Here is a 27,004-nt window from a genome sequence, read left to right on the forward strand (position 1 = left end):
ACCAGATGTGGTACATCTCCATCATCCCATCTGCTACTGGAGTTATCCCAAGGATGCTCTCAGTGATCCTAAAATAAGTGAACTTCATATTAATACTTAAAAAGTAGTTATTTTATCCACCTATACAAAAGTTTATGGAACATTAGATAGAAAGAATAATAGGATAACAACTTGTCCCAGAACCATTTAACAATCAATCAATAAACATTTATTAAGTGCCTACTATATTTCAGGCACTGTACTAAGTGCTAGGGATACAAAAAGAGGCAAAAGACATCCTTGAGTTAAAGGAGTTCACATTCTAATGGATTTCTATCTTATCTCTATCAAAAAAAAAACATGGATGAGTTGATACTTACACAGTGCTTTAAGGTCTATAACACGCTCTTTGTATATAGTGGGAATAGATAACCTCCTCCTGACCCCCTCGAGTGCAGGACCTTGGGTCACTTCTGCTATGTTCTATGTTTCAGCTAAGTGCTGAAAGGTTTGATACTTCAGGGTGATGCAGTAAATCCCAGTTGGTCCTTTGGCATTCCCCATAATGGCTCCAGCTGTGGGAGACTGGATCAGTTAAAAATGTGTTTCTGTACTCAGTGCCATGCCACTTTCTTTTCCACCTTAGCCTGGAATTTGTGGCTAGGAAATCCCTCTCTTGGATTTCCTGAAAGGGCTGGGAGGGCAGCATTTCTTCTCCTTGGCAAAAATTTCAACTGCTCACACGTGGCTGCTGGAGCAGGTATCCATCCAGGTGACCCTAAGTTGGGATATCTCTTCTGTTTCTTTTCCTGAGCATAGATACCCAAACAATAATCCTGAGATGGATGTTTCTAGCCTTGGTTTGTGAATTTGAGATGTCAGGAGCTCCTAGGTCCCTCTGTCAGTGCTGGCTGAATGAAAAGAGGTGCCTCCAGTAGCTACTACAGTTTTCTTGGAGGGGAAGATGACCACAGACAGGAAGATGAGCACAATCACTGGTCTAATTCTCCAGAAAATGTGTATTTTGATGGAATTGTTCAGAAAGTAAAGAGCTGAGATGTAACGTTGAAATGTCTACTCAACAATCTCACTATATACTTTGCGTTTTACTATGTTAAGTATCAATCTCCTGGGAGAGTGCAATAGTATCTATAAGTAACTGCTTTATGTTTAAGGCTTTTGTAAATAAATGCTTACAATTCTTTTAAGAATTTCTTTTGTGTAAGGGGCAGCTAGGTGGCGCAGTGAATACAGCTCTGTCTGGCCTTGGAGTCAGGAGGACCTGAGTTCAAATCCAGCCTCAGACACTTAACACTAGCTATGTGACCCTGGCCAAGTCACTTACCCACCAAAAAGCCAAAAAAAAAAAATGTCTTCTGTGTAGGAAATAAACATCTGTCTTATACCTAATCAGCACTGTATATTGAGTAATATCTTTCTACTTTACCTTTGAGGGAGACCTTAAGTATGAGCCACACCTAAGCTTCAAGTGATTCTCTCCAGGGCTCTAAGGTGGGATGATAAAGAACTGGTATAAGAGCAAGGCTCCCTCAGGCCTGAACCCAATTTGTGTGCATGGGTCAGAACTGGGGGTCTCTTTAGGGAAAGGGTGAGTATTCCAGCTTTGCTGGCCTATTAGTGGCTCTGTGCTGTCACATATATATTATGTCATTTAAGCCTTCCATAATTCTATGAGGTAGGTAGGCTAGGGATAGGAACTGGAATTCATCATTTTAGGGAACTCCCAGATGAGGAAACTCTCTCTACCAATGCAGGCTGGCACCTTCTCTACAACTTAGAATCTTAGAGATCTATCTAGAGCCCTGAGAAGAGACTTACTCAGAATAGCAGATGTGTCAGAAGTTTTCTTGGCTTCCCAAACAGCTCTTGATCTATTATGCCATGCTGCCTGTCATGTGATGTAGATATCGCAACTATTATTATCCCCATCTTACAAGTAATTAAATAGTCTGAGATTAAATGGCTTGCCTATGGCCACATAGATAGTAAATATCAGTGGTGAGATTTGAACTCAGGACTTCCTGACTCCAAGTTCAGCACTTTATCTGCTATGCCTATATAAAGGATTTGATGGTATACTGATCCATTTTAAAGACAGCATAAGGCTAGGAGCTATAGTCAACATGTTGGATGAAAGGAAGAAGATCTAAAAAAGATCTTACCAAGCTGGAACATTGGGCTGAATCTAGTCATCCAAAATTTAACAGGGATAAACATAAAGACTTTTATTTGGGTTTAAAAAATCAACTTCACAAATCCAAGATGAAGGAAGTATGGGCTAGACAACTCATCTGAAAAAAGGCATGGGGAGTTTTAGTAGACTGCAAACTTATTCAACTGTTTGATACAGCAATGCAAAACATTAATACAGTCTTAATCTTCACTGCAAAAGATATCATATTTAGGAAAAGGTCCTGTTATATGGTGCTTTGGCCACACTACAATTTCAGCATTGTGTTTTGTTTAGGTACCGCATTTTTTGAAAGACATGAGAGAACATTCAGAGGAATTTAATCAGAATGATGATGGGCCTTGAAGTCATGCAATATGAGCACTGGTTGAAGGAACTGGGATTATTCAAACTGAAGGAGAGAAGACTTAAAGCATGTGTGATAGTTGTCCTCAAGTATTTGTAGGACTCTTATGTTCAAAAGGAATTAGACTTCTTCTGCATGGCCACAGAGGGCAGAGCTAGGAACAATAGGTAATAGTTGCCACAGGTTTAGACTCAATGTAAGAAAAAATGTTATAATTAAAATAGATGGGTTAAGCTAGATGCACTTGAGGTCTCTTCCCACTCTGAATGTCTTATTGCCTTCTCTCTGTCCTTATCATTGTCTTCTACCTGGTTCCTCTTTTTTTTTTAGTGGATTTAGGAGGCTACCTCCCCTCTCCAGTCCTAGCTATCATGCTCAGACATTTCAATATTCATATTGATCACATCACTCCTTTGATCTGATTACATAATCTCTAAACCTCCTCAAATTCAATAGCCTTCTTATCTGTTTCCTGAAAGTTGAATTTTTCCCTAGATTAATTTTCCCTTTTCCCTAAATTACTATATCTCCAAGCTCTGGAACTCTGAATTTCTCTTTGTTAAATATGACCTCCTATTCTCAGGCTCACAGGATTATGGAGCTGGATGAAGCTGTAGACATCATCAGTTTAATCTCATTTTACAAGTGAGGAAACTGAGGCTTAAAGTGGGCATATGACTTCCCCAAAGTCACAGATAAGAGATTTGAAGATCTCTTTTTAATAGCAAAAACATTGTCAGAGCCCCATTATGGTACTATTGTACATATTGGTACATATGGTACAGTTGTATTATTAGCATCCAATGATTTAGAAAATGTATGATGAAAGGCTACTAAGAACTCAGTAATGCTTTTAAATAATCTTGTATTTTTATTAATTACAACGTAATCTACACACATTTGAAAAAAGGTAATACATATTGTGAGATAATATTTATTTAGCCTACTGAAGGTATGTTTGCTTATTTATAATTCTACTTCACTTACACTGACGTTACTCCAAAAATCTGCTGTAAACACAGTTGCCTCCACTGAAAATGAAAATACAGCAACTGTTTACAGCCATAAACACAATGACTCACAAGTAATTCAATCAGCAAACTCACTGCAAGCCCTCTTGGTAGTGCTCACCATACTTCTATATGAAGGCTCCTTGAAGGGCACTGGAATCCATCTGGTTCTGAATGTTCTAATTGTTCTTTTCAGCATTCTCACTAAAATACATCTTATAAATTGATAAGGAAAAAGATATCCTGGGTAAATTAAGCATCCAAAACTGATCTCTGGTAGGAAAGTCTCCAAGCCCAAATAACCACTGAAATCACAAAAATTCACAAGCAACTACTCTCTAAAATATCACAATATAGTCTTAGAACCTTTCATCAGAGAAAAAAATATAAACTGGATTAAGCTGAAAGAGAAGATAATCATTCAAAACCAAATCAGTGAAAAAGTGAATTTGATACCTCGTGAAATCAGAGAGTAGACAACTCCAAAGACCCACTCTAGGAGAGGGCAGGTTTCAGCAAAAGTAAAGGTCATATTTCATTCTGAAAGGTCAGGAAAAAATTTTTCTTATTAGGCACAATTGAAACATCAATAATATAAAACTGGTCAACAAAAACCCCATTATTCATACTAAAATATTTCTTTGGAGTTAAAAATCAAAACAGCAGAGTTTGGTGTTCATATGGATTCAGGAACCTTTACAACACAATAATTTTGTAGCACCCAAGGACCCATGATATACGGCTGGGAACTACAGGAATAGTCCAATTCCCTAATTTTACCAGGAAGTACTGAATCCAGGTTACTTTCCACTATACCACACCAGAATCCTAACTTATTAGTTTCCCCCAGGAGCCCCTCCCCATGATCCTCTGCACAGTAACAACTTTGGATAACAACTTCATGCTGCCCAAATTCAACAAGCTCAAGGATTCTATCTTCTCTTTTAGGCACTCTAACATGGTTCTATAGATACACACAGCAAAGATGCAGTGAAGTTCATAGCAAACATCTCTGAAGTAATTTATGCTCCCCCAGCTCAGTACAATTATGTCTTTTGAATCCTCACCTCTCATTTTAGTGGCACCGCTCGTGATTAAACATCCCACCCTTTGGGAAACAATTAAGTTAATTAAGATTCTTTAAAGTCACCACTAAGTGCCATAATGTGGCAATTCTTCAGTTGTCTCTTCAACTCTTCCTCTAGGCTACTCCCCACCCAAGAGGTCAGACCAAGTTGATTCTAGGTTTTTCAGACCCAGGCTGGCAGAGCCATTCAGCAATTCTCTGTAGTGTAGGCCTTTTCACTTAATGCTCCCATCTACATCCTTCCCCTCTAAGACAGTTGAGAGCCTTTTTTGCAGCTAGATTTACCAGAGGAGAACTTCTATTCATCTGACTGCTGAATTACAGTAATACTTTATAAGAGGTAGCAAACAGTTAAGAGTACTGACCTGAAAGTCAGGAGAATTAAGTTCTAGGCTTCCTTAGGTCCATTACTTCCCCATTTGTGTCAGTTTCTTTCAACTTAGAACAACAAATTTAATTTAAAATATTTCTTAAATGCCTACATTTTCAAGGTACTGTACTGTGTTAGGGTCAGAAGATAAAAAGACAAAAGCAAACAAAAAATCCTTGCCCTTAAGGACATTACATTCTACTGTGATGCTGCTTAAGTTGTTTGAGCAGAAGAAATGCATGGTCACAGTTATACTTTAGGAAGATTGTTCTAGAAGTTGTTTGAAGGATGGAGAGGCAAGAGACTAAAAGCAGGAAGACCAATTAGAAGGGCATTAATTAACTAAGGTAATGTCTATGTGAGTGAAAGGAAGGGACTGGATTAGAAAGACATTGTGAAAAAAGAAACAGCAGGACATGGAAACTGATTGGATATAGGAGGGTTGAAGGAGGACTGTGGGAATTAATGAAGATCTAAAGATGGTGGTACCTTCAATAGAAAAAAGGGCAGTTTAGAGGAGGGACAGGTTTAGGAGGGAAAGTGTGAGCTTAGTTTTGATGCTAATAGGACAACTCGATGGGGATATTCAGCAAGCTTTTGGACATGTGTAACTGAAACTGGAGAAATTATCTCTAAAACCCAGTTTTATTTTTCTGTGATGCAATGACTTTCTTCCAACTACCTAAGTACCTATTCTATTTCTTACCACTCTTCAAATGTTGGTATTTTTTACATGTCAGGAACAGATGTTTCTCCAAGTATACACTTGTTTAGGAACCACATTAATTCACGGGATTTTAATTACTACCTATGTTCCCATGACAATCTCCAGTCCTAACTCCTCATACTCTTTCTCTAAGATGGGATTCTCATATAATGGTGAAGAAGGGAGTTGCCACTGAAGGAATTTACAGTCATCAATTTAGTCACTTATTGAGCAAGTATGTATTAAGTATGTCTCTAAAAAATGGCACAGGGCTGGATGCTATATATTCTGAATTTTAAAAAATTTAGCCATTACCCTCAAAAACTTTATAGTCTATTATAAGAATGTGACATACCACAGATTCTCCCATCTAGATTGTCCATTCTCAATGACTATTTCATTTACAAGTTAACTGGAGTCTAAGTTCTCTGATCTCAAATGAGAAATGATTGGTAAATAATGGCTTTTCTTTATATGTTATATTCACATGGCTTCTCTCCAGTATGAATTCTCTACTATCTGATAAGATCAGAACTCTGAAGGCATTTCCATGTTCATAACATTTAATTCAATTCAACAATTAACTAAGCAAGGTGCAGAGGTAGGGGAAAATGCAAAGTTTAACTAAGATTAGGTCACTGGCCTCAAGGAGCTTAGAGCCTAGTAGGTTGCTCCCTAGTATGAATTCTCTGATGTCGAATAAGTGTGGAGCTCAAACTAAAGTTTTTCCCACATACATTACATGCATATGGATTCTCCTCAGTATGAATTCTCTGATGTATAGTAAGATATGAACCACATCTGAAGGTTTTCCCACATGCATTACATTCATAAGGTTTCTCCCCAGTGTGAATTCTCTGATGTTCATTAAGGGTAGAATTTCGAGTAAAGGTTTTCCCACACTCATTACATTCATATGGCTTTACTCCAGAATGTATTCTTAGATGTTCATTAAGGACAGATCTTCGAGTGAAAGTATTTCCACACTCATCACATTTAAATGGTTTCACTCCAGTGTGAGATCGTTGATGTCGAATAAGGACTGAATGGCGGCTGAAGGCTTTTTTACATTCCTTGCAAATATAAGGTTTCTCTCCAGTATGGTATCTTTGATGATCAATTAAGCCTAAGAATTTACGGTAGGATTTTCCACACTCGTTGCATTTAAAAGGTTTTTTACCTGAATGAATCCTGTAATGCTGAAGAAGACTTGACCTGCTGCTTAAGCCTTTCCCACATTCACTACACTGAAAAGGTTTCTCACCAGTATGAATTCTGCAGTGTTCAATAAGGCGGAGCTGGCTACTTAAGATTCTCCCACATTCAATGCATTTACAAGTACCATCTCCAGTATGAATTTTCTGATGCTTCATAACACTGGACAATTGAGGAAAGTTTTTCCCACAGATGTTACATTCATAAGGTCGTTCCCCAGTATGAACTCTCTCATGACAATTAAGATTTGATTTTAGCCTGAAGACCTTATCACATTTGTTACATTTGTAGGGTTTTTCTCCAGTATGAATTCTTTTATGTTCCGTGAGATTTGAGCTACGACTAAAGCTTTTCCCACATTCATTGCATTCATAGGGCTTCTCTCCAGTGTGAATTCTCAGATGTCTTGTGAATCCTGACTTCTGACTGAAAGTCTTGCCACAATCACGACATCCATAACGTTTTTCTCCATTGTGAATTCCCTGGTGTTGAATAAGGGCTAAATGCTGAGAAAAATTTCGGCCTCTTCCTCTTTTAGGAATTCTTTGACGAGTTATGAGCTTTGAGCTCCAACTGAAGGTTTTACCAAATTCATCATACTCTTGGCTTTCATCTCTAGACATCTGGTTGTGAAAAATTGTCAGCTGCTGAGAGCCTCTCGATTGCAAAGCTGATTTACTCCATCTCTCCTCTAAGAAGTGTCTTGTCTGCCCTTCTAAACTGTTTTCCTGTCCAAAGACTAGGCCAAATTCTGCAGTTTGGACTATGTCCCTTGGGGATTTTTCTATCATATTTCCATATAGTTCAAATGTTTTAGGGATTTCCTCCCTTAGGGTAAAATTTTCATTCTCAGATTTGTTTTTAAAACCTGAAAAAAAAAAAAAGACAAGATGACCACTTCTACAGGAAGTAGAAGGAATTAAACCACAGGAGAAAAAATAATTATCAAACTGAAATAAAAGTAGAACAGAAATTAAAAAAAAAAACTTTCAAAGTGCTAGAAATGAGCAAGAGCTCCAATGAGAACATGGGGAGAGAGAAAAGGTATTCAGATGATCACCTCCAGGACAGAAGAAAAGGTGAGCCCAGTAAGGGGAAGGAGGGTTTGAGGAATTCTACCCCCAACTCCTATTCCAGGTTCAACTCCTTAAAATCCTCTCCGAGCATTTTAATTTACTCACTAGTCCACAAATCAGCTGTGCTCTCATTTTACACTCTCTCCAGTAGGATCCGATTTCACTCACTCACCACTGTAAACAACTGGATAAAGTTCTCCTTCTTCAGGCTCTTGCATATCCTCAACCCAGGACTCTTCTCCTTGCTCCAGCTGGGAGATAACATCAGGTTTGGAGAATGGAAGCCCTGATTTTAGGAAAGGACATATAGAACATGATTATTCATGCTAAAGCACCAGAACTTTCTAAGCTCACTCCTAGGCTGTATGTCTGCTGGGGCCAGATAGGGAATGATTTTTAAGCGATAGCTAATATACAGAAAGGTCCAACAAGAGATATTTGAATGGCATCTGAGTTGAGTTCCAAAATCTCTTTCTAGAAGATGGTTAGTATGGGAACGGTTGCCATAAAAATGACTTCTTACCCATTGACACAAAGTTTCCATAGTTCTCTAGCATCACATCTCTGTAAAGATCCCTCTGAGCAGGATCAAGCCATCCCCACTCCTTCCGTGTGAAATACACAGCCACATCTTCAAAGGTCACCAGCTCCTGAAACAACACATTTTTGCTGCCTCATGGAAGTTTGGAACGATTTTAGAATTTTAAAATATGTAGCCTCTCTATACAAAGGCAGTATGACATAGTAGGTAAACACCTAGCTGCAGTACCTGGAGGACCTGGATTCAAGTCATACCTCCAACACATGCTAATCATGTGACCCTAAGTAAGTCTTAGTGCCCCAAACAAATCTCTAAAACCATAAATGGCCAAAGAGTTGCTGATCAACACCGGTAGAAGTTTAACTACCAGGAGTTCCATAAACCAAGGAAATCATAGGTCCAAATGGGGGGAAAAGCCTATCTATAAGGGAGAACATGTTGCTTGGTTCCTATTTAGCAACTAGACATTATTTATGATCTTATGTATTTGGTACCTTGGTGAGAAACCTGAAAATAAAGTCTTCCCAACTTAGTATGTCATGTCAAAGTCCCCTCACTACTGCTTTACTCTGGTCATTTTCACTATGGCTTCTGCCCTTGGTGCCCTCCACACTATCCTTTCTACCTCTTGCTCCAAGAACTTTGGTAAAGATAATACTACCATTGTCTCTGGAAAGGTCACAGCAATCCTACTTAGTATCTTTGTGATTTCCCAGACAATAACTCCCCTCCCTCATTGCCACCCTCCAATGTGCTATTTTCCTCATAGGAGTTTTAATTCCAAGACAGCAGAGGATATCACAATTTTGTATTTGTATTTATAGCACTTCACACAGTACCTGACACATATTAAGTGCTTAATTAATGCTTTTCAGTAATTCATTCATTGCTCAGGCCCTCATCATCTTTCACCTAGAGCAGGGGTTCTTAACCTAGGTTCTGTTAATTAAAAAAAAAAATTTAAATACTCTGATAACCATATTTCAATGTAATTGATTCCCTTTGTAATCCTATATATTTTATGTATTAAAAAAATCATTATTCCAAGAAGGGATCCATCCTCTCCCCCCAAAAAAAAGAATCCATGAACTATACTATTATAAAATAATAAAAAATAAAAATAAAAAAATAGTAAAAGCCTCCTAACTAGTTTCCTTCCCTCCAGTTTACATCTCTCTCTAAAACTGATCCTCTGAACAGCTGTCAAAACAATCTTCCTCACTCGTAGGTCTCACCATTCCACTCCCTTGATAAGAAACTCTCAGTGGCTACCTGATGTATAAAGAATTGAAATCACAAACTCCTTGGCCATAATTTAAAACTCTTAGAATCTGACATAAACCAACTTTTCCAGCCTAATTTCCAAACACTTCCCTTTATGCATTCTACATGTTACAACCAAACTGGGCTACTGGTTGTTTCCTGCTTTCATTATTTATTCATTACTTCATTCATTCCTTATTTCATTTGTATCCTCAACATCCCTGTGACTTTACCCTTCCCTGGTCACTATTCCACTACATGTGTTGTTTCTATTAGAGTAAAAGCTCCCTCAGGGCAGAGACTGTCTCATTCTTATATCTGTATCTCCAGCACAGTGAGGGCCAATGAGTGTGGCACATAATGCTTACTGCTTTTTCATTCATTCTTTCATTCAAGTGCCAGAACAAGGACTTGAATCCAAACTCTCTGGCTCTAAGATCCATACTTTATCCACTACACCAGGCTAACTCATGATCTTTACTTACTTGAAATACATTCAGTTATTGACTATACATCTCCACCTCCAACTAGTGCCTTCCCTGGCTTCTGTTAAGTCCCAACTAAATCCCATCTTTTACAGGAAGCCTTTCCCAAGCCCTCTTAATTCTAGTGCCTTCACTCTCTTATTTCCTATCTCTGACCTATTTATAGCTTGTTTGTATATATTTGTTTGCTGTCTCCCCCACTAGATTGTAAAGTCCTTGGGGTCAGGGACTATCTTTTGTGGTTTTTGGTAATCCCAGGATTTTGTACAGTGCCTGGTACACACAAGGTGTTTAATAAATGTTTAATGATTAATGTACATGTTGGTAATGGGTTTTGTTTTCCTTGTGTTCACAACTGTAGGGTGGGTGGGAGGGTGAGAAGATAAACCTTGGACGATTAAAACAAGTATTTTTGAGTTTACTGATTACTGAAGTATTAGATATATTTGCTTCTGTAGGTTGTATTCTGTAGGTTTTCATCTGTTCCACTGATCAATCTCTCTACTTTTTGGCCATTACCTAATTGTTTTAAAGAATTACTGATTTGTGGCATAGTTTAAGATCTGGCATTACTGGGCCCCTTTTGTTCCTATTTCTTTCCAATATTTCTCTTGAGATTCTTGACCTTTTTTCTCCTGCCATATAAATTTCATTATTATTTTATTCTAGTTCTATGTAGTAATCCTTTGGTAGTTTGATTGGAAAGGCACTGAATAAATAAATTAATTTAGGTAGTATTGCCATTTTTATTAATGAGAAAATTAAATAGCAGTATAGAAGAAGCTAGATTTAGACCAACACCTCACACTTTATATAATCATAAGCTCCAAATGGGCATATGACCATTATATGTAAAAAGTCATATCATAAACAAATTACAGAAACATGGAAAAAAATTACCTATCAGATCTATGAATAGGAGAAAAGTTAATGATCAAACCAGATCACAGAAGATAAAATAGATAATTCTGATTACATAAAATTAAAAAGTGTTTGTATAAACCAATCTAGTTAAGCTAAGAACAAAAGAGAAACAACTTGGGAAAAAATTTTTGTAAGTTTCTCTGATAAAGATCTCTTTCACAGAATATGTAAGTAGTTGATTCAAATTTGTAAGAAAAAGAGCCATTCCCCAATTGATAATCTAAGCATATGAACAGATAGTTCTCAAAATAAGAAGCCCAGACTGTCTATGAAAATATGGTCCAAATTACTACTAATCAGGGAAAATCAAATTAAAGCAATTCCGATATTCTAACCTATACCCCAACGGAGTAGCAAAGATGACAAAAAAAAAGAAAATGGTAAATGTTGGAGGGGCTGTGGGAAAACAGCCACATTGATGTACTGTTGGCAGATCTAAGAATGGATACAATCACTCTGGAAAGCATTTTGCAATTACATACAAAAAGTAATAAACAGTGAATACCTTTTGACCTAGTTTTACTAATGTTAGACCTATACTCAAAATATATCAAGGAAATAAGAAGTTTCCTATGTACAAAAATATTTACAGCAGCTATTTTTTGTGGTAACAGAAAACTAAAAACTAACTGGAGGTCCATCAACTGAGGAATGACTAAATAAGCTGAGGTATGTGAATGTGACTGCAGGACTATTGTGCTCTAAGAAATGAAGAAAATGGTGATTTCAAAGACTTATAAATATAATGGAAACACTTAGATGAACTGATACAGGGTAAAGTAAGTAGAACCAGAAAAACAATTTATACTATATCAAAATTGTAAAAGGGAAAAATAAATAAAAATTTGATAAATATCAATATAAATTAAAAAAATAAAAATTTGAGGGCTTTTATAAATAGATGAAGAATGAAATGAGTAAAATCAGGAGAACAATTTATACAGTAATCACAAAACCATAAAAACAAACAACTCGGAAGTTTTAAGAACCATGACCAATATAAGGATCTTTTATGATTCCAGAAGACTGATGATGAAACATGCTATCTATTACAGAGAAGTGATGGATTTAGAGTACAGAAAGATATGCATACATATATTTGCATACAGCCACTGAAGGGATCTGTTTGGTTTGACAATATATATTTGTTACAAGAAAATTGTTTTTCTCTTCCTGTTTTCCCCCCAATAGAGTGGCTGAAAAGGAGAAAAATAGATTTCTATTAATTTTTTTTAAAAGGGATGTGAGGGGTGTGACAGATGTAAAATGCTGCAGTCACTTTCAGATGAAGTCATTGTATTATTAGTTTTGTTTAACTTTTACTTTGTTGTGTTTTACTTTGTTATAAGACAGCTTTCACAAAATTGGACTAATTTGTAAACATTTGTAATGTAAAAACAAAACATATAAATAAAACTTTTTAAAAAATCAAATGGAAAACAAAAAAGTCATTACTCTGGCCAATCAGGTGAAGAAACTCTCCCTTATTTAGCTAGGTCTGTCACTAGGGCTATAGCTGAAACCTTTCCAGCTTGGAAGGCCCTGCCAGATCATGATCCTAGCATATCCACACCTTGAGGAGGCACAAGAAAGAGCTCTGGTAGAGGATATTCATTTATAGTGCTTCAAAATTACTAAGCAATACAGCATATATTGATATGGACCTATGATTTCATTGTTGTAGAAAATTCTAAGTTGAGAAGACCTTAGGTTTTAGGAATTACCAGGGGCACTGAGAGGTGAGGAGATATGCCCTGGGTCTCATGGCCTATGTGTATGAGAGACAAGACTTGAATTCACACTATCCACTTCCCCACAATGCCTCCTTATTGACATATATTATCTCATTTTATCCTTACAACCCTTGAGAGGCATCATAGTCGTGGAAGAAGCAAAAAGTTTAGAATCAAAAGGCTGCCCTTTCTTCCTGTGCATGGCTTAAGGCAGGGCATAAAACCTCCATGAGCCTAAGTTACCTCATCTGTAAAGTAGGAATACTAAAAATGACATTAATTACCTCACCAAGAATTTTGTTAGGAAAGTGCTATGTAAAATATAATGCACTTATGCTACAATGTAATTACTATGAAAGACAAACAATATTAGGAGAATACTATCTCCAGTTTAAAGACAAGGAAGATTCAGTAATTTTCCCAAAGTTACATGGCCAGCAAGTGGAAAGGCTGGACTCCAACTCAGAAATGTGGCCATAACTCTATTACAAGGTACTGCCTTTTAATAATCCATTCATCATATTAGACACTGGACAGAAGACAAAGTCAAAACCACATCTCAGAAATGTCATCATGATTATATTTTACTTCTCAATGTCCAGCATAAAACAGTGATTTGCATCTTGCAGGGCCGTCAAGAAGCAGAGGGATTAGGCGTGTGCTTCAACAGAACAGACAGAAATAGAAGCAATGGGCAGAAGTTGCAGAGAGGGAGATTTTGCCTCCATACACAGAAAAATGTCTCAACAACTACAGCAATCCAAAACTGGAATAGGATGACTCAGGAGGTACAAGTTCCCCTCACCAGAGAACTTTAAATAGTCTAGGGCTGATGGGTCAAAAACAACACTCACTGCCCAAATGTAAATGGAAAATATTTAACAGAGTAAATAAAAACACAATAAAACACAGATAACATTACATTTTAAAATTAAGTCAATATGCACCCTACAGAGATCTTTATATATGGATTAGCAGTCCCCATTTCTATTTGAGTTTGAGACCACTTGTTTTGGTGACTTGTTGGAGATTTGGGTTAGATTAGATGGCTTCTGAGAACCTTTCAAACTCTGAGGTTCCATAATAAAGTAGGCTTTTAACAAATGTTAAATTGATGAATCATTGATAAAAATCCTATCACAGACCAGTGACCCACAACTCTTCCTTGTTTCTTTCCTACTTCTCTGCAATCATCTCCCTTAGCTCACAGTTTCCCTTTACAGTGGAATCAAATCCAGTCTGGCTAGTTTGGGGGTGTGTTCATCTAAATCTGTAGCTAGAGTCAGTCTGAAACAATCTACTTAACCCACTAAGCTACCTCAAAACAAATATTTCTCTGTCCCAAAAGCTACTGGGAGAGGAGGAGTAAAAAATTATCAATCTGGGAAATAGCTCAACAAATTGCATTATATGAATGTAATGGAATATTACTATACTCTAAGGAATGACAAATATAAACATTTTGGAGAAATATGGGAAGATTTTTATGAAATGATGCAAAATAAAGCAAAGCCAAAAAAAAAAAAACCACAACTGCAGTAAAAAGACAATAGCTGACATTTGTTTGCAAAGCACCTTGTCTAATAATTTCATTTGATCTCCCTCAACAACTTTGTAAGTTAAGCACTATAAATGTTATCCCCATTTTGCAGATGAGAAAACTGAGGCTCAGCTAGGTTATGTGATTTGCCCATAGTTACAGAGTTGGTGACAGAAACCAAACTCAGTCCACCACTCACTTTTCTCATATACCATTGCCTCTTGTAAGGTAACACTGAAAGACAAGGGCACACAGGTAAAAAAAAAAAAAATGGACAATGCTGAGACCAAATGAATAAAGTTTAAGCATGTATACCTCCTTTCTAGCATTAATCATAAAAATAGGATGTGACATGTACTGTCAGTTGCAATTCTGCTATTATGTGATTTTTCATAACTGGGTTGTTTTTTTTTTTTTTTTTTGAGTTTTTATAAGATACTGCTCAAAAGAGAAAGTTTCATTCTCCATTATCAAGCATAGTGCCTGGCCCAGAGCCAGTGCTTAATAAATGCTTGGTGTCTGTTGTGTCAAAACATCCATCTTCCATCTAGCTGCCAAACTGCCTTCAAGCTCAGGAACTTGCCACCACCACTCAGCTGCTTTCTTGCCCTATTAGCTTCCCTCAGCTCTTAGGGCTTTCACATCCTGCAATATCCCTCTGCCAGGCTGGCCCCTTTTCCCACCAGGGAGTTCCTTAAGGGATAAGGCCAGCCATGCTTCACTCTCCTCCCAGATGTGTTTTTTATTCTCCAGAGTTTGCTGCCTCATAGGAACCTTCCCTCCCTCTCCCTTTTTTGTATTGTCTTGTCTCATTAGAACATATGCTCCTTGAGGAAAAGGACTATTTTTGTTTTGGCTTATATTGGCATCCTTAGCACCGAGCACAGCACCTGGAACATAGTAAGTGCCTCATAAACGCTTGCGGCTGGCCTACCTTCCTGAGATGCCAAATCCAGAGACCTGACCACATTATTCCCCTATTTGTAAATCTATGGCTCTTTATTGCCTCTAGGATAACACAGATTTTGGTCTGACAATTAAAGCACTCCTCTGATTCCCACGTGCCTTTCTTCAGTCACTGCAGATGACTCTCTAAGCATTCTCTCTTCTTGTCAAACTGGCCCACTCAAGGCTTCCTCTAAATGATAGCCCAGGTCCTGCCTCTTTGTTCCTTTGCACAGCTGAATTCCTATGATGTCTGGAATGCTCTCCCTCCTCACCGTACTTCAGGGAATTCTTCAAGGTACATTCTCAATTATAAAAATCCAGCCAAATTCATACCCACAAGGGAATCAAATGTGTCTATTACATTCAGGGAGAAAGAGAATGAAAACTGAAAGACACCAAATATCACAACTGAGGAGGACATTGGTGACCCCTGACAGCAGGTCCGTGGCAGAAGTGAAGTCAGCAAAGTCTTGAGGAGACAAGGAATTAGGGTTAGCACTCTTTACATCAAATGACTGGAGGAAAAGTGGGTACCCAATGATTGGAGGAACTGATAAATAAATTGTGGCATACAATTGTATTAGGAATTAGGGCTACAAAAAATGACGAACACAAGGAATTCAGGGAAGATCTGTATGAACTGATAAAAACTGGGGCAGAACAAGAACAATTTATATCATGACCCCAAAAATAATAATAGCTAACATTTAGTACTTATTATAACATATAGTACTTGTTATATGCTAGGCACTGTATAAAGCACTTTACAATTATTATCCCATTGATCCTGAGAACAACTATGGGAGGTAGGTGCTACTATTTTCCTGTGTTTATAGATGAGGATACTGAGGCAAAGAAAGTATAAGTGACTTGCTCAGGGTCACAAAGCAAGTAAGCAACTGAGGTTGGATTTGAACCCAGTTCTTCCTGACTCAGGGCCCAACATCTATCCACTGCACCACTAAGTGTAAAAGGTTAACAACACTGAAAGAACTGAGAACTATGATTAATGCAGTTAACAAGCATAACTCCATAAAACTGATGGAGAAGCATGTCTTTCACCTCTAAGAGAAATTACTTACCAGAGGTGTGGAATAAAGCATATATTTCAGATGTGGCAAATATGTTGATTTGTTTTGCTTGGCTTATTTGTTACAAGGAAAGCTTGAAAGAGGGACAGGGGAGGGGTTGGAAGAGTCATTGGGACATCAATAAAACTTTAAAAAAATTTATTACTGCATCCTAAACATTCACCAGCCTTAAGGCTACATAGGAATAAGCCTCTCCAAACATGGCTAGGCTGATTCTTAGATGATATACACATAGTCTATCACTAGGCCTGGAGAGAAAATCTATTCTGCTTGGCAGGGCATGGCAGGGCTTATGCTCCAATGAAATAATCTTTAAGAACCTAGGGCCAATTCCATAACACAATAAGGCACTGGATTCATCAACCAAGAAGAATGTACTACCTATTACATGGAATGCACTGTGCTAGGTACAGAAGACACAAGTACAAAGAATGAATAATCCCAAGTATACCTAATATACACATACGTGTGTGTGTGTGTGTGTGTATATGTATATGTGTGTATATATATATATATATCACAAAGTTAATAAATATGAATATATGCAAAGTAATTAAATTCAAGGTAGTTTGGGAAAAAGGATACTAGTGGCTGGGGAAATCAAGAAAGGCTTCACATAAAAGAAAGTGAACGATTTCAAAACAGCAAAGAGCCATAGAGAGTAGAAAATAATTGCTGAATGGTGGGGAGCACTGGAAATACCAAACAAAATTGGGGAAATATAAAATTAGGTGATTAAGTAATAATGGGAAGATTTTAACTATACACAAGAAGGCAAGGAGAATACTCTTTATTAGGATAAAATATTGAGGGAAGGTTGCTAAACAGGATTAAAATATTCCATCAGGCCATTTTCACGCACAATGTAAGTGGACTCAGTGCATACCAGTAGAAGATGTATCTGTTGGGAACCAACATTGACAGCAATCACAGAAAGAACAGTTGAATTTACATTAAACTTAATATTCTTATAAAGAAGAGGAAACACTTCAAGGATTGCCCAAAAAGTTACTAAGAAAAAGCAATTTAAGGGATAAACTATCTCTCTGTGCAGAGGACAGACACAAAAATAAGCCAAGAAAATCTAAGGGACATATGACAGGTCATGACTGTGGCACAGTTAAAAATTCCAATATGAAACCAGGATAAGTGATGACCAAGAGGGATGATATCTTCTCTCCCTACAGTCTCAAGAACCCAGGAAAGTAGAGGTTTCCTAGATCTGAGAGAATCCCAGTTCTGTGTGGGCCATCTCCACTTGGAGGTCTTCAAAGATTCTTCACAGGAGACAAGGAAAATTCTCAGAAGCTACACTCAATATGCATCACATAAATAGCCAATTACATCCTTTAAGTAAAGTGTACATTACTCTCCCCTTGATGACTGAAGGATCACTCCACCAGATTGTTGAGTCTGTAACATTTGATGTAGTAAGCAGAACCTTTTGTTTTTTTGAAACGGAAAGAGAATGAGTTAGGACCTCCTGGATGCCAGGATGGTTAGACACAAGCACCTGGTAACTGATTGCTCAGAAGCTGTGTGGAAGAAGCCCTAATGGTGGAACAGCAAAGAGTGCCCTCTAAACCCAGAGGTCGTACTAGGTCGAGCAAGAAAGAAATCCGGAAGGAAAGAGCTTTGCTAAAAACATAGTCTCAAGGCTCCTCCTGATAGTTATCAAGAAATAGGGGAAGGAAATAGGTCTGAAGCATGGGTCAAGGGCTAGGTAGGAAGAAGCCTCACCTGGCTGAGTGGCAGTGGGAAGCTGCCTATTCTGACTCTGACCCTTCAGGAGGTGTATTAGGGAGGAAATTCAAGTTTCCTTGGAGTCTGATGGAGACAAGAGGATATCTTGGCAGAGGACAGACTCACCTATGCCTGACTAGTGGTGGGGATAGGGGAGAGGGGGGCCAGGACAGGGGAGAATGGACCTCCAAGTTTAGGTCAGCTGGCCACATTCCCTCACAATCCTTTTTCATAGGGTAGCCAGAGCCCCAGCCTATGGCAGTGAACAAGCTAATCTGAAAAGTGGGTTAAAGCCTTATCCAAGCACAGGAATTCTTAAGATACAATGTTAAAGAGTTAAATCAATTTGCATTAAAGAATAAATAATGATATGGAAAATCATATCTCACCTGGTTGCTGAGAATATATGCAGAAAGGGCAGGGGGCCTCCTGGATGTTGCTGATCAAGGCAGAATTTAAGTAACTAGAAACAGTAGCCCCAAATTTCCTCTTCCAAGACCAACTAACCACCATTATACTACTGGGAAATCAGGGTGATCCAGCTCTATTTCAAGGGATTAAGGGCAGAGTCCAGATGAAATGGCCAACTTCAAGGTTGATCTGCGCTGAGCCCCACCTCCATGATAGATGGAAAGCATGGAAGCTCGAGGAGAGAAATATGGTACTACTCTAGCAATGGGTCCTCTTTAACTGGATATATGAATTCTTTACTGTAAGACTAGGAAAGCCAGAGCACCTGCACAACATAGATATGCTATTGAATACATGAGGTGCAGTCTCCATCCAGTGATTGGATGTCCAGGTTATTTTAGTCTAGGCTACTCTAATGGGGAGAGCAAAGTAGGAACAGCTGGATCTGGCCAAGCCCCTATGGGGTCATCAATATGAAAGAGTATAATACTGGGGTGGGGGTGGGGGAGCAGTACGCACAGGGGGTAGGGAATAGTAATAGATTTCATCCTTTATTAATGAGATGACCTGACAGAACTGAAGCTCTGTGCCGCCTGCCTCCACAGGAGACTCTTGAGTGCATCTTCACAGGGGACCACAGGAAGCTGCATTCAACAAGCATCCTTGGAATATCACCTGCTACATCTTGTGAGTAAACTTTATGTTACCCTAATCTTGGTGTCCAAATGATCTTTGTGCCAGATTTCATAGCCTGCAATAGGACTCAATAAAAAAAATTGAGACAATGAGTTCAGTAAGGAAAAGGATAAGATGAACCCACAACAAATCATTCCAATAAAAACAAGAATGATAAAGAAAATCAACAAAGGATTAAGACAATGAATGATAAATGAATCATTAAGGTTACAGTATATAAAATAATTTTTTAAAGCATTCACATTCTGCCTACTGCCAACAAAGATTAAGAACCAATTTTTAAAATGCTACCTTCAATCAGGCATGATTTTCAATTCCAATAAACTATGTCTCGGTATAGTAAACACAGAAATAATTATACTCTTTGACCTAATAACTCCATAATTATGATCACCCCAAAAGCAACTTTTTTAAAAACTGTAAAATCGATTTAAAGCTATATAACTTATAATTTGAAAAAACTGAAAACTACATAGGTGTCCAAGGATAGGACAATGGCTGAATAAACTCATTCATATCAAATAAAATTGAATATGCTAAAGCAATTAAGAATAATAAATATGGGAATATAAAATAATATAGAAAACCTTACGTGAACTTATATGAAGCTAATAAAGCAGTAACCAAATATTTATACTAATTGTGACTATATAAAAGGAAAAAACTGTATACAAAATAAGGATTAACAGAGATTGGAGGCAAAAACTAAACAGTTAAGAGATATTTGCATATTGAAAAAAATTTTTTAATGTAAACCGTTTTCTCATATGTTTAATCAGTCTTGTTTATATTTAAAGTTCAGCAATAATTGAACTTTCTTCAGTTCGATAATCTATAGAATAAAGAAAGCATGCTGGGTATAAAAAACTCTGTTATGGTTTTTCAGCATACTATCTCTCATAAGGTAGAAGATTTTTTTTCTTAGATTCCATAACAATAGTTTTAGTTTAAGATATTTATGTTTGAGAAGACATAAGGTATATCTAATTATTTCTGTGGAGTAATGATCAATCATATTTGAAAAACATGAAAATGAGAACAGTGCTCTAAGACTAGATATGAAAAATTGGTAAAATTTCTAAAAATGAATAAAAGATGGATTCTAGAAACCAATGAACAGAGGCAGCAAGGAGGCACAGTGGACAGGGTGCTGGACTTGGTGGAAAGAAGAACTGCGTTCAAATCCTGCTTCAGATACTTCCTTAGCAATATGAGCCTGGACAAGTCACCTATCTCTCTGTCTCAATTTCCTCACATCTAAAATGAAGATGATAATAATAGCACCTATTTCACAAGGTTGTTGAGGATTAAATAAGATAATACATATATGTGGGCTTTGTAAACCTTAAAGTGCTATACAAATCCTATTACTATTATTCCCTTATAAAAATCTTACAATGGATTATTTTTTAAAAGGTTTATAAATTGGGTCACTGGAAACCAGCATGAGTTCCTTAAAAACAAGTCTTGACAAATGAAACTCATTTCTTTTTTTGATAGGTTAACTACATTTTTTTTGATAGGTTAACAGGGGTTTTTGTTATTGTTGTTGTTTTTAATTTCAGAAAGCTACCAAACAAATTCTGTCCCTAAATCCTTATGGACAAGACGGAGAAATGTGGGCTAGATCAGGGGTGTCAAACACACTCCACAGGACACATGTGGGCCTGCAAAATATAAAGTGAAGTCTGCAACAGATTAAAATGTAAATGGGAAATGTTTAACAAAATAAATAAAATGCAATGCAAAATAATGTTAATTTGTGGTTTTCTAAGTTAGTATACAACTATTTCTGTTTGAGTTTGATACCACTAAGCTAGATGGTAACAAACTTACATGCATTTATAGCTAGACAAACCATACCTCTAAAACTGCATCTCTAAACTCTCCAATTGTCAAATCTCTTCATGAAGTTTAATGTAAAAAAATCTGTATAGATTACTCAAAGGACATTAATAATACAAAGTAAAAGTCTTACTACCCAGCTGATACACATTGTACATGCCTATATCATATTTTATTTTAAAATATGACAATAGGGCTGAATCCTACTTAGTGTGCGTGAAATCAGTCTTCTGATTTTTCTTCTTCTATTCCAATATCCCCACACAATCTGCATTTGTGATGCAGATGTCAGTCCCTAAATAGTGCTGAATACACCTAGCTACTGAAATTTACCTTAGTTTTATACAGTGAAAGGCAGTGTGGTATGGTAGATATAGGGCCAGCCTTGAAGTCAGGAAGACTTGGGTTGAAGTCTTGCCTCTGATACACACTACTAGCTCTGTAACTGTGGGTAAGTCATTTAATATCTCAGTGACCCAGACAACTCTTATAAATCACAGATAAGTGACTGATCTCCATCAGTGGAGGAAGTTTCCATACCAGAAGGTCCTTAACCAATAAAATCATAGGTCTAAATTAAAAAAAAAAAAACACTTCGTGGTACACTCCAGTTATTTGTCAGAGTAAGATCAGAAGAAAGACGGTTCCATATTAAAGAAAACTGAGCACCGGACTTGAAGATAGTTTGAGTTCTTCTGCTCATAAGCTTTGTGATAATGGGCAAATCACTTAATCTCTCTGAACTTCAATTTTCTCATCAGTGAAATGGGAGTAACATTTCAAACACCAACCTCTCAGGAATGTTGTGAGGAATGTGCTTGGTAGACTATAAATCACTGAGGTTAAGGTGCTTTGGTGACAGTAGATGGGTGAATGATAAAAAGGCCAAGGAAGCTGGCATCTAAAGGGAGAGTTCAAAGATAAAGGGCAAATACCATGCTGAAGACCATTAAGGTGGTGCAGAACCTTCTGCTGCTGAAGTATCTCAGATGAAGAGAAGCTGATGGAAGGTGGAAAAGGCACTGACACCCGAGCTGCCGCCAGGATTCTTGTTTCTCTGAGAAGGCTCCTTCCTGTTTTTATACACAGATGAGCATCTGAAGATAAGCATCACAGGAAATTGAGAACTGAAAAGCAAAGTAATTGTCATTCAATCAAAATTTCAGAGAACAGATTTTGTCCTACAGGGGCATACAAAGCAGGCAAGTAGCTGATTCTGTTAACTCCTCAGAGGAACAGTATGGAAAGACAGTAAGCAAAGCTAGTCACAATGTCCAGTTATTAGCCCCCAAGAAAATGAATACTCTTTGAATGCTCTTTGATAAAGGGTAGGCTTTGCCTTTTAATAGTTATAAAAACTAGTAATTTCCGACTTTCCTATTTCTCTCAATTTTTAGTGCCTCAGAAGGAAACTATATTTTTCTTTAACAGGGGTTCTTTATCTTTTTATGTCATGAATACCTTTGCAGTCTGGTGAAGCCTATGATACCTTCTTAGAATAACATTTTTAAATGCATAAAATACATAGGTTACAAACAAATCAACAATATTGAAATAGTTATAAAATTACAAAAAAAAAGTTCACAGACTCTAGATTAAGAACTCTGATCTATATCCTTCTGTGTTAACTTCAAATCAGTCAGTCACACAACCAAAAAATGTTAAGAGCCAGAAATGTCCTTAGAAAGCATCTAATCCCTGAATTTTGTAGATCAGGCAAACAAGCCCCAGAAGTCACGTAACTTGCAATTTTAGGTGGAATTACAATTATGTATGCCTGCTAAGAGACTATAAACTCAATAAGGATAGAGATTATAGGTTCATGATGTAGGGTTGGAAGGGACCTCAAAAGTCATCTAGTCTAAACCCTTTATTTTACAGGAGAAGAAACTAAGGCCCAGGGAGGTGAAGTCACTGGCTCAAGGTCTCACAGGTAGTAAGCATCAGTGTTTTATCTGGCAGAAGCTGGAATTTTTTAATGGATTATTTTATTAAAAACTAAGCAAGGTTACAAAAGCTGCCTAAGATAATTCTGGATAACTAGGTCAATAAAAAACAGAAGATAATGGTATGGAGAAATCCTGCTAGCTCCAATATGGTAGCAGTGAATGTATATGAGTACCAGGTGTGTTCAAAGTGGGAAAATCAAATGGATTCTATTTTGTAATTTATTCTATTCTGTATCACTGCTGACATTTTGTATAGCTGCCTAAGTCAAGTTTCTTTGTTTCTGAGTTAAGTTCGGAAGTTCAGTTTTCCTTTCTAAGTTTAAAAATTCAGCTTCCCAATAAATTACTTTAATCAAAAGAAAACTGCTAGCTTTATGCCACTAGCTGCCCTTGCACAATTGGAAGAAATCTGTTATCTATATACCATTAGTTATTCTTGCAGTTGGACTAAATCAATCAGAATTTCCTAGCTGGAAGGAGGGGTTGTTGCTAGCCCACATTCTCAACTTCTAACCAATCATATTATATCTATGATGCTGCAAGTTTTGTAACCAATGATATTGTTTTCCTCATCTATGTTGCTGCCTTCTAGTTTTTAGATGTTCTTTCTTTTGTCTGTAAAAATTATGCCTGCCCTCATTAGGGGTCTTTTGGCTTGCTGAGGAGCTAAAGACCCCTTTTATTGGTAATTGCTAGCCTTACCAATAAAGTGAATTTGCTCAGAACTCTGTGCTTCAGTTTACCTTAATTTCAATCATAACAAAAGGAAAATAATGCCAATTTTAGCCACTTACCTCAAGAGCGTAAGGAGCAGCAAGCCTTTAGAGCTGGTTAATAGAACTCCTGCCTTTGGAAGGGGAGCAGAACGTGAGAAATGTCCTGGTAGTGACTAGACACTCTACCCGAAATGCATGGGCTTAGCCAGCCCAGAATCAGAGCATCTCCATGATAGTCAAAGAGTTTTATGGAAGTTTTTTCTCAAAGTATAGCTTCTCTGCCCAGGATCCACTCAGATCAGGGATGCAATCTTAACTACAAATTACTCAAAGAAGTACTTGACCTAAGAGATCTAGAATAATGCCTCATCAATCCCAAGAACCCCAAGAATGGTCAATTGTATCTTATTAAATACTCTGGGAACATTTAGGCCAGAGCAGAAGGGTCCATGGAGCCAACATGTGACATTTCAGTTCACAGTGGCTCTAGGAATGATGCCATAGGATTTGTCCCCACCTTATTTGGAGATGTTTAGAAGCAGTGAATATTAATATGTGCTTTAGAATGTCACAGATAGAAGTAATGCAGCAATCCATAATCAGTAGTTTATAAGACTGAGAGAAGTATTAAGAGAAGCCTCCTATCTATTGATGTCTTCAGCAAAGAAAAACATTTGAGGAGAACAAATAATATCTTAACCTTGGAGTTTGCTTAAGAGCTCAAAATGGGAAACAATTCTGTAAAGGATTCCTAGGAAGAAATTCTGTAACGCACAAAATAGAATATTGATGGAAATTCATCACATATCATGTAACTGAAACTAGAAAGTATCAATCCACAAAACAGTACTGAAAAATGAACAGGCTCTAAAAAGACAACATAGGTAATCAACTGCTATCTGTAGAGGAACTGGTTGAGCAGGAACATAAGAATGAGGGGAGTCAAGGGACTGGGCCCAATGAATCCATTGATCATAGCCAAACACCTATAGCTCAACATGGAGATGGCATTAATCAGGATTTTAAGGACGATGAGATCCAATCTGTGTAGTGTTAGAAAATGTAGATTGCTACCAAATCTATCTCGTCATTTAATTAATCAATCAATCAGAAAACAACTGCTTTAAAGTGAGAGAAGCTAAACCCAGAGGAAACCAACTCCATTCCTGTTCTCCATCATTGGAAGTCTCAGGGAGGCAGAGACCACATGTAGCATCTTTCTGTTTAGGACAGCAGATAACCCCAATAGATAACCCCAAGGGTCCTTAAGTCGAGAACTTGGGCCATTGGCCAATGTGTCCAAAATGGCTTTTCCCCATAAATAATGAGACAGAACATCCAGAACTGATAATAAACCACAGCAGAGGTGCCTGAACTATCCAGCCCCAACTAGGCTAATGCATAGTGCACCATAAAATAACCAAGAAGGATGTCATCCAACAGAACTTGTACAAGTCAGACTCCTGCATACTGGAGAAATGGCAGGCCAATGATGGAATTCATGTGAAATATACTATATGCAAATTATTTTGCATGAACACAGTGCATATTATTACTATGTGCAAATGAACTTTGGATAAACATGACAGAATATCTGGTGTCATTTTCAAGGCCTGAAAGTTTTTTTGATTGGAAGAGATAAAGTAGTGAATGTTGGTTAATTGCTCCTTCTCCCTCTATTTTCCAGTTGAGTTACTGGAGAAAATAAAGTGTTTACCTCAAAGGATATGTATGGTGATAGATGAGGCTGATAACCAGTAGAAAATAAGATCCTTTAAGAAAAGATCTACAGAACTACATGTGTGCAACCAGAGAGTTGGTCCAAATATACTAAGGGAAAACATGCATACCATTCCCAGTAGAGAAGAGCAAACTTCTCAGAGAACAGCTGAGTTCCTGGTGCCATGAGAAGTTTGTCACTCCAAAATTACAGCGCCAAGCTTAGTATTTCCTTCACTCCTAGGGCAGTGTTGCAAGTAATGCAAGTGTTGCAAGTAAGCCCCGGTCAGATGCTGATCCCCTCCCCCTCACATCAGCACTGACCTTGGCCTCTGAGCTCCCACAGCACTAGGGGGTCACAGGAACAGTCACTGAGTCGTCGCCCTGACCCTGACAACCAGCAAGGATCTTACAGAGAGACCCTCAGTCCGGGGAAGTGCAGACACCTGGATTTGGAGTCAGAGGGCCTGGGTTCAAATCTGACCACTGTCCCTTACCACCTGTGTGTGACCTTGGGCAAGTCACTTCCCTTGGTGGGCCTCAGATTCTTTATTGGTAAAATAAAGGGGGCAGACTAGACCTCGAAGGTCCCTTCCGGCTCCACGTCGAGGATACAGTGATCATCTCCTCACTGCACAAATGTGGAAACTGAGGCCCAGACAGGGGAAGGGCCCCGCCCGACGTGTCACGGGATAGTCAGGGTACAGCCGGAGCTTGGACCCAGGACCCCTAACTTCCTCTGTCAAACCCCGGGGACAGGGGAGCCGCGGCGAGGCCCGCTCTCTGTCCGGGCCGGATTGGGGCCACAGGACCCCGCCTCCTCAGGCCCGGACTTGCTCACCTGCAGGTATCCAAGCCGCGGCCCCGGACAGGAACTGCGACCGCAGCCCGCTCCGCCCACTACCACCACACTTCCGGGGAAGCTCTAGGAAGGCTGGAGGACTCCGCGCCTCTGTCCTCTTGGCTGGCGCTGGGAAGCGGGGGTGCGGCGGCTCTGAACTCTGAAGGGAACTGACGGGGTCTAGATACGATTCGATTCAATTCAGTTCAACAGGCATTCCTTAAACGGTTTCTATGCGCATTCCTTATGTTGGTCTTTTAATTTTCCTCTCCTGCCTTTCTTCTAAAATGAAATAATAGTTTGTCAGTTTGGTTGGTCTTAAAATATTTTTTGTTTTATTTTCTTAATTTCATTGTTCTTTTGTATTAAGTTCTAGATTCAATTCAATTTAACAATTACTAAGTGTCTGCTATGTACAAGTTATTTCACTGTGTGCGGGAGGATTATCTTGGCATACTGGGGATCCACCACAGTGGATCTGTAATCTCATCAGTGTAGACATGATGTCAAGAGAAGCAGATCCCAGCTTGTCCATGCCCTCCCCGAACAAGCCCGTTC

The 27,004-nt window shown here is 38.1% G+C and overlaps 1 protein-coding gene across 5 annotated transcripts; it reads right to left on the minus strand.

Annotated features, from left to right (window-relative positions):
- LOC114041401 (zinc finger protein 883-like) lies at window positions 1-26,471 on the minus strand. 5 transcript variants are annotated; one of them, XR_003568924.1, is made up of 6 exons: window positions 26,447-26,471; window positions 22,157-22,348; window positions 8,525-8,651; window positions 8,174-8,287; window positions 4,004-7,793; window positions 1-68 (listed from the first exon to the last, which is right to left on the minus strand). XR_003568924.1 is itself a non-coding variant. In XM_027859822.1 (5 exons), exons 2-5 carry the CDS (start codon window positions 22,169-22,171, stop codon window positions 6,364-6,366), a joined length of 1,686 nt encoding a protein of 561 aa, XP_027715623.1. In that variant the 5' UTR covers window positions 22,172-22,348; window positions 26,447-26,471; the 3' UTR covers window positions 3,468-6,363. The 5 variants fall into 5 exon arrangements, 4 of the variants coding, with proteins under 4 accessions (XP_027715623.1, XP_027715626.1, XP_027715625.1 ...); XM_027859822.1 differs by lacking the exon at window positions 1-68 and having other exon boundaries at window positions 3,468-7,793; XM_027859825.1 differs by lacking the exon at window positions 1-68 and having other exon boundaries at window positions 3,468-7,793; window positions 22,157-22,294; window positions 26,447-26,460.
- Between the last annotated feature and the right edge of the window lie 533 nt (window positions 26,472-27,004).

Source organism: Vombatus ursinus, unplaced genomic scaffold (genome assembly GCF_900497805.2).
Source record: "Vombatus ursinus unplaced genomic scaffold, bare-nosed wombat genome assembly UNPS02014173.1, whole genome shotgun sequence".
Classification (NCBI taxonomy): Eukaryota; Metazoa; Chordata; class Mammalia; order Diprotodontia; family Vombatidae; genus Vombatus; species Vombatus ursinus.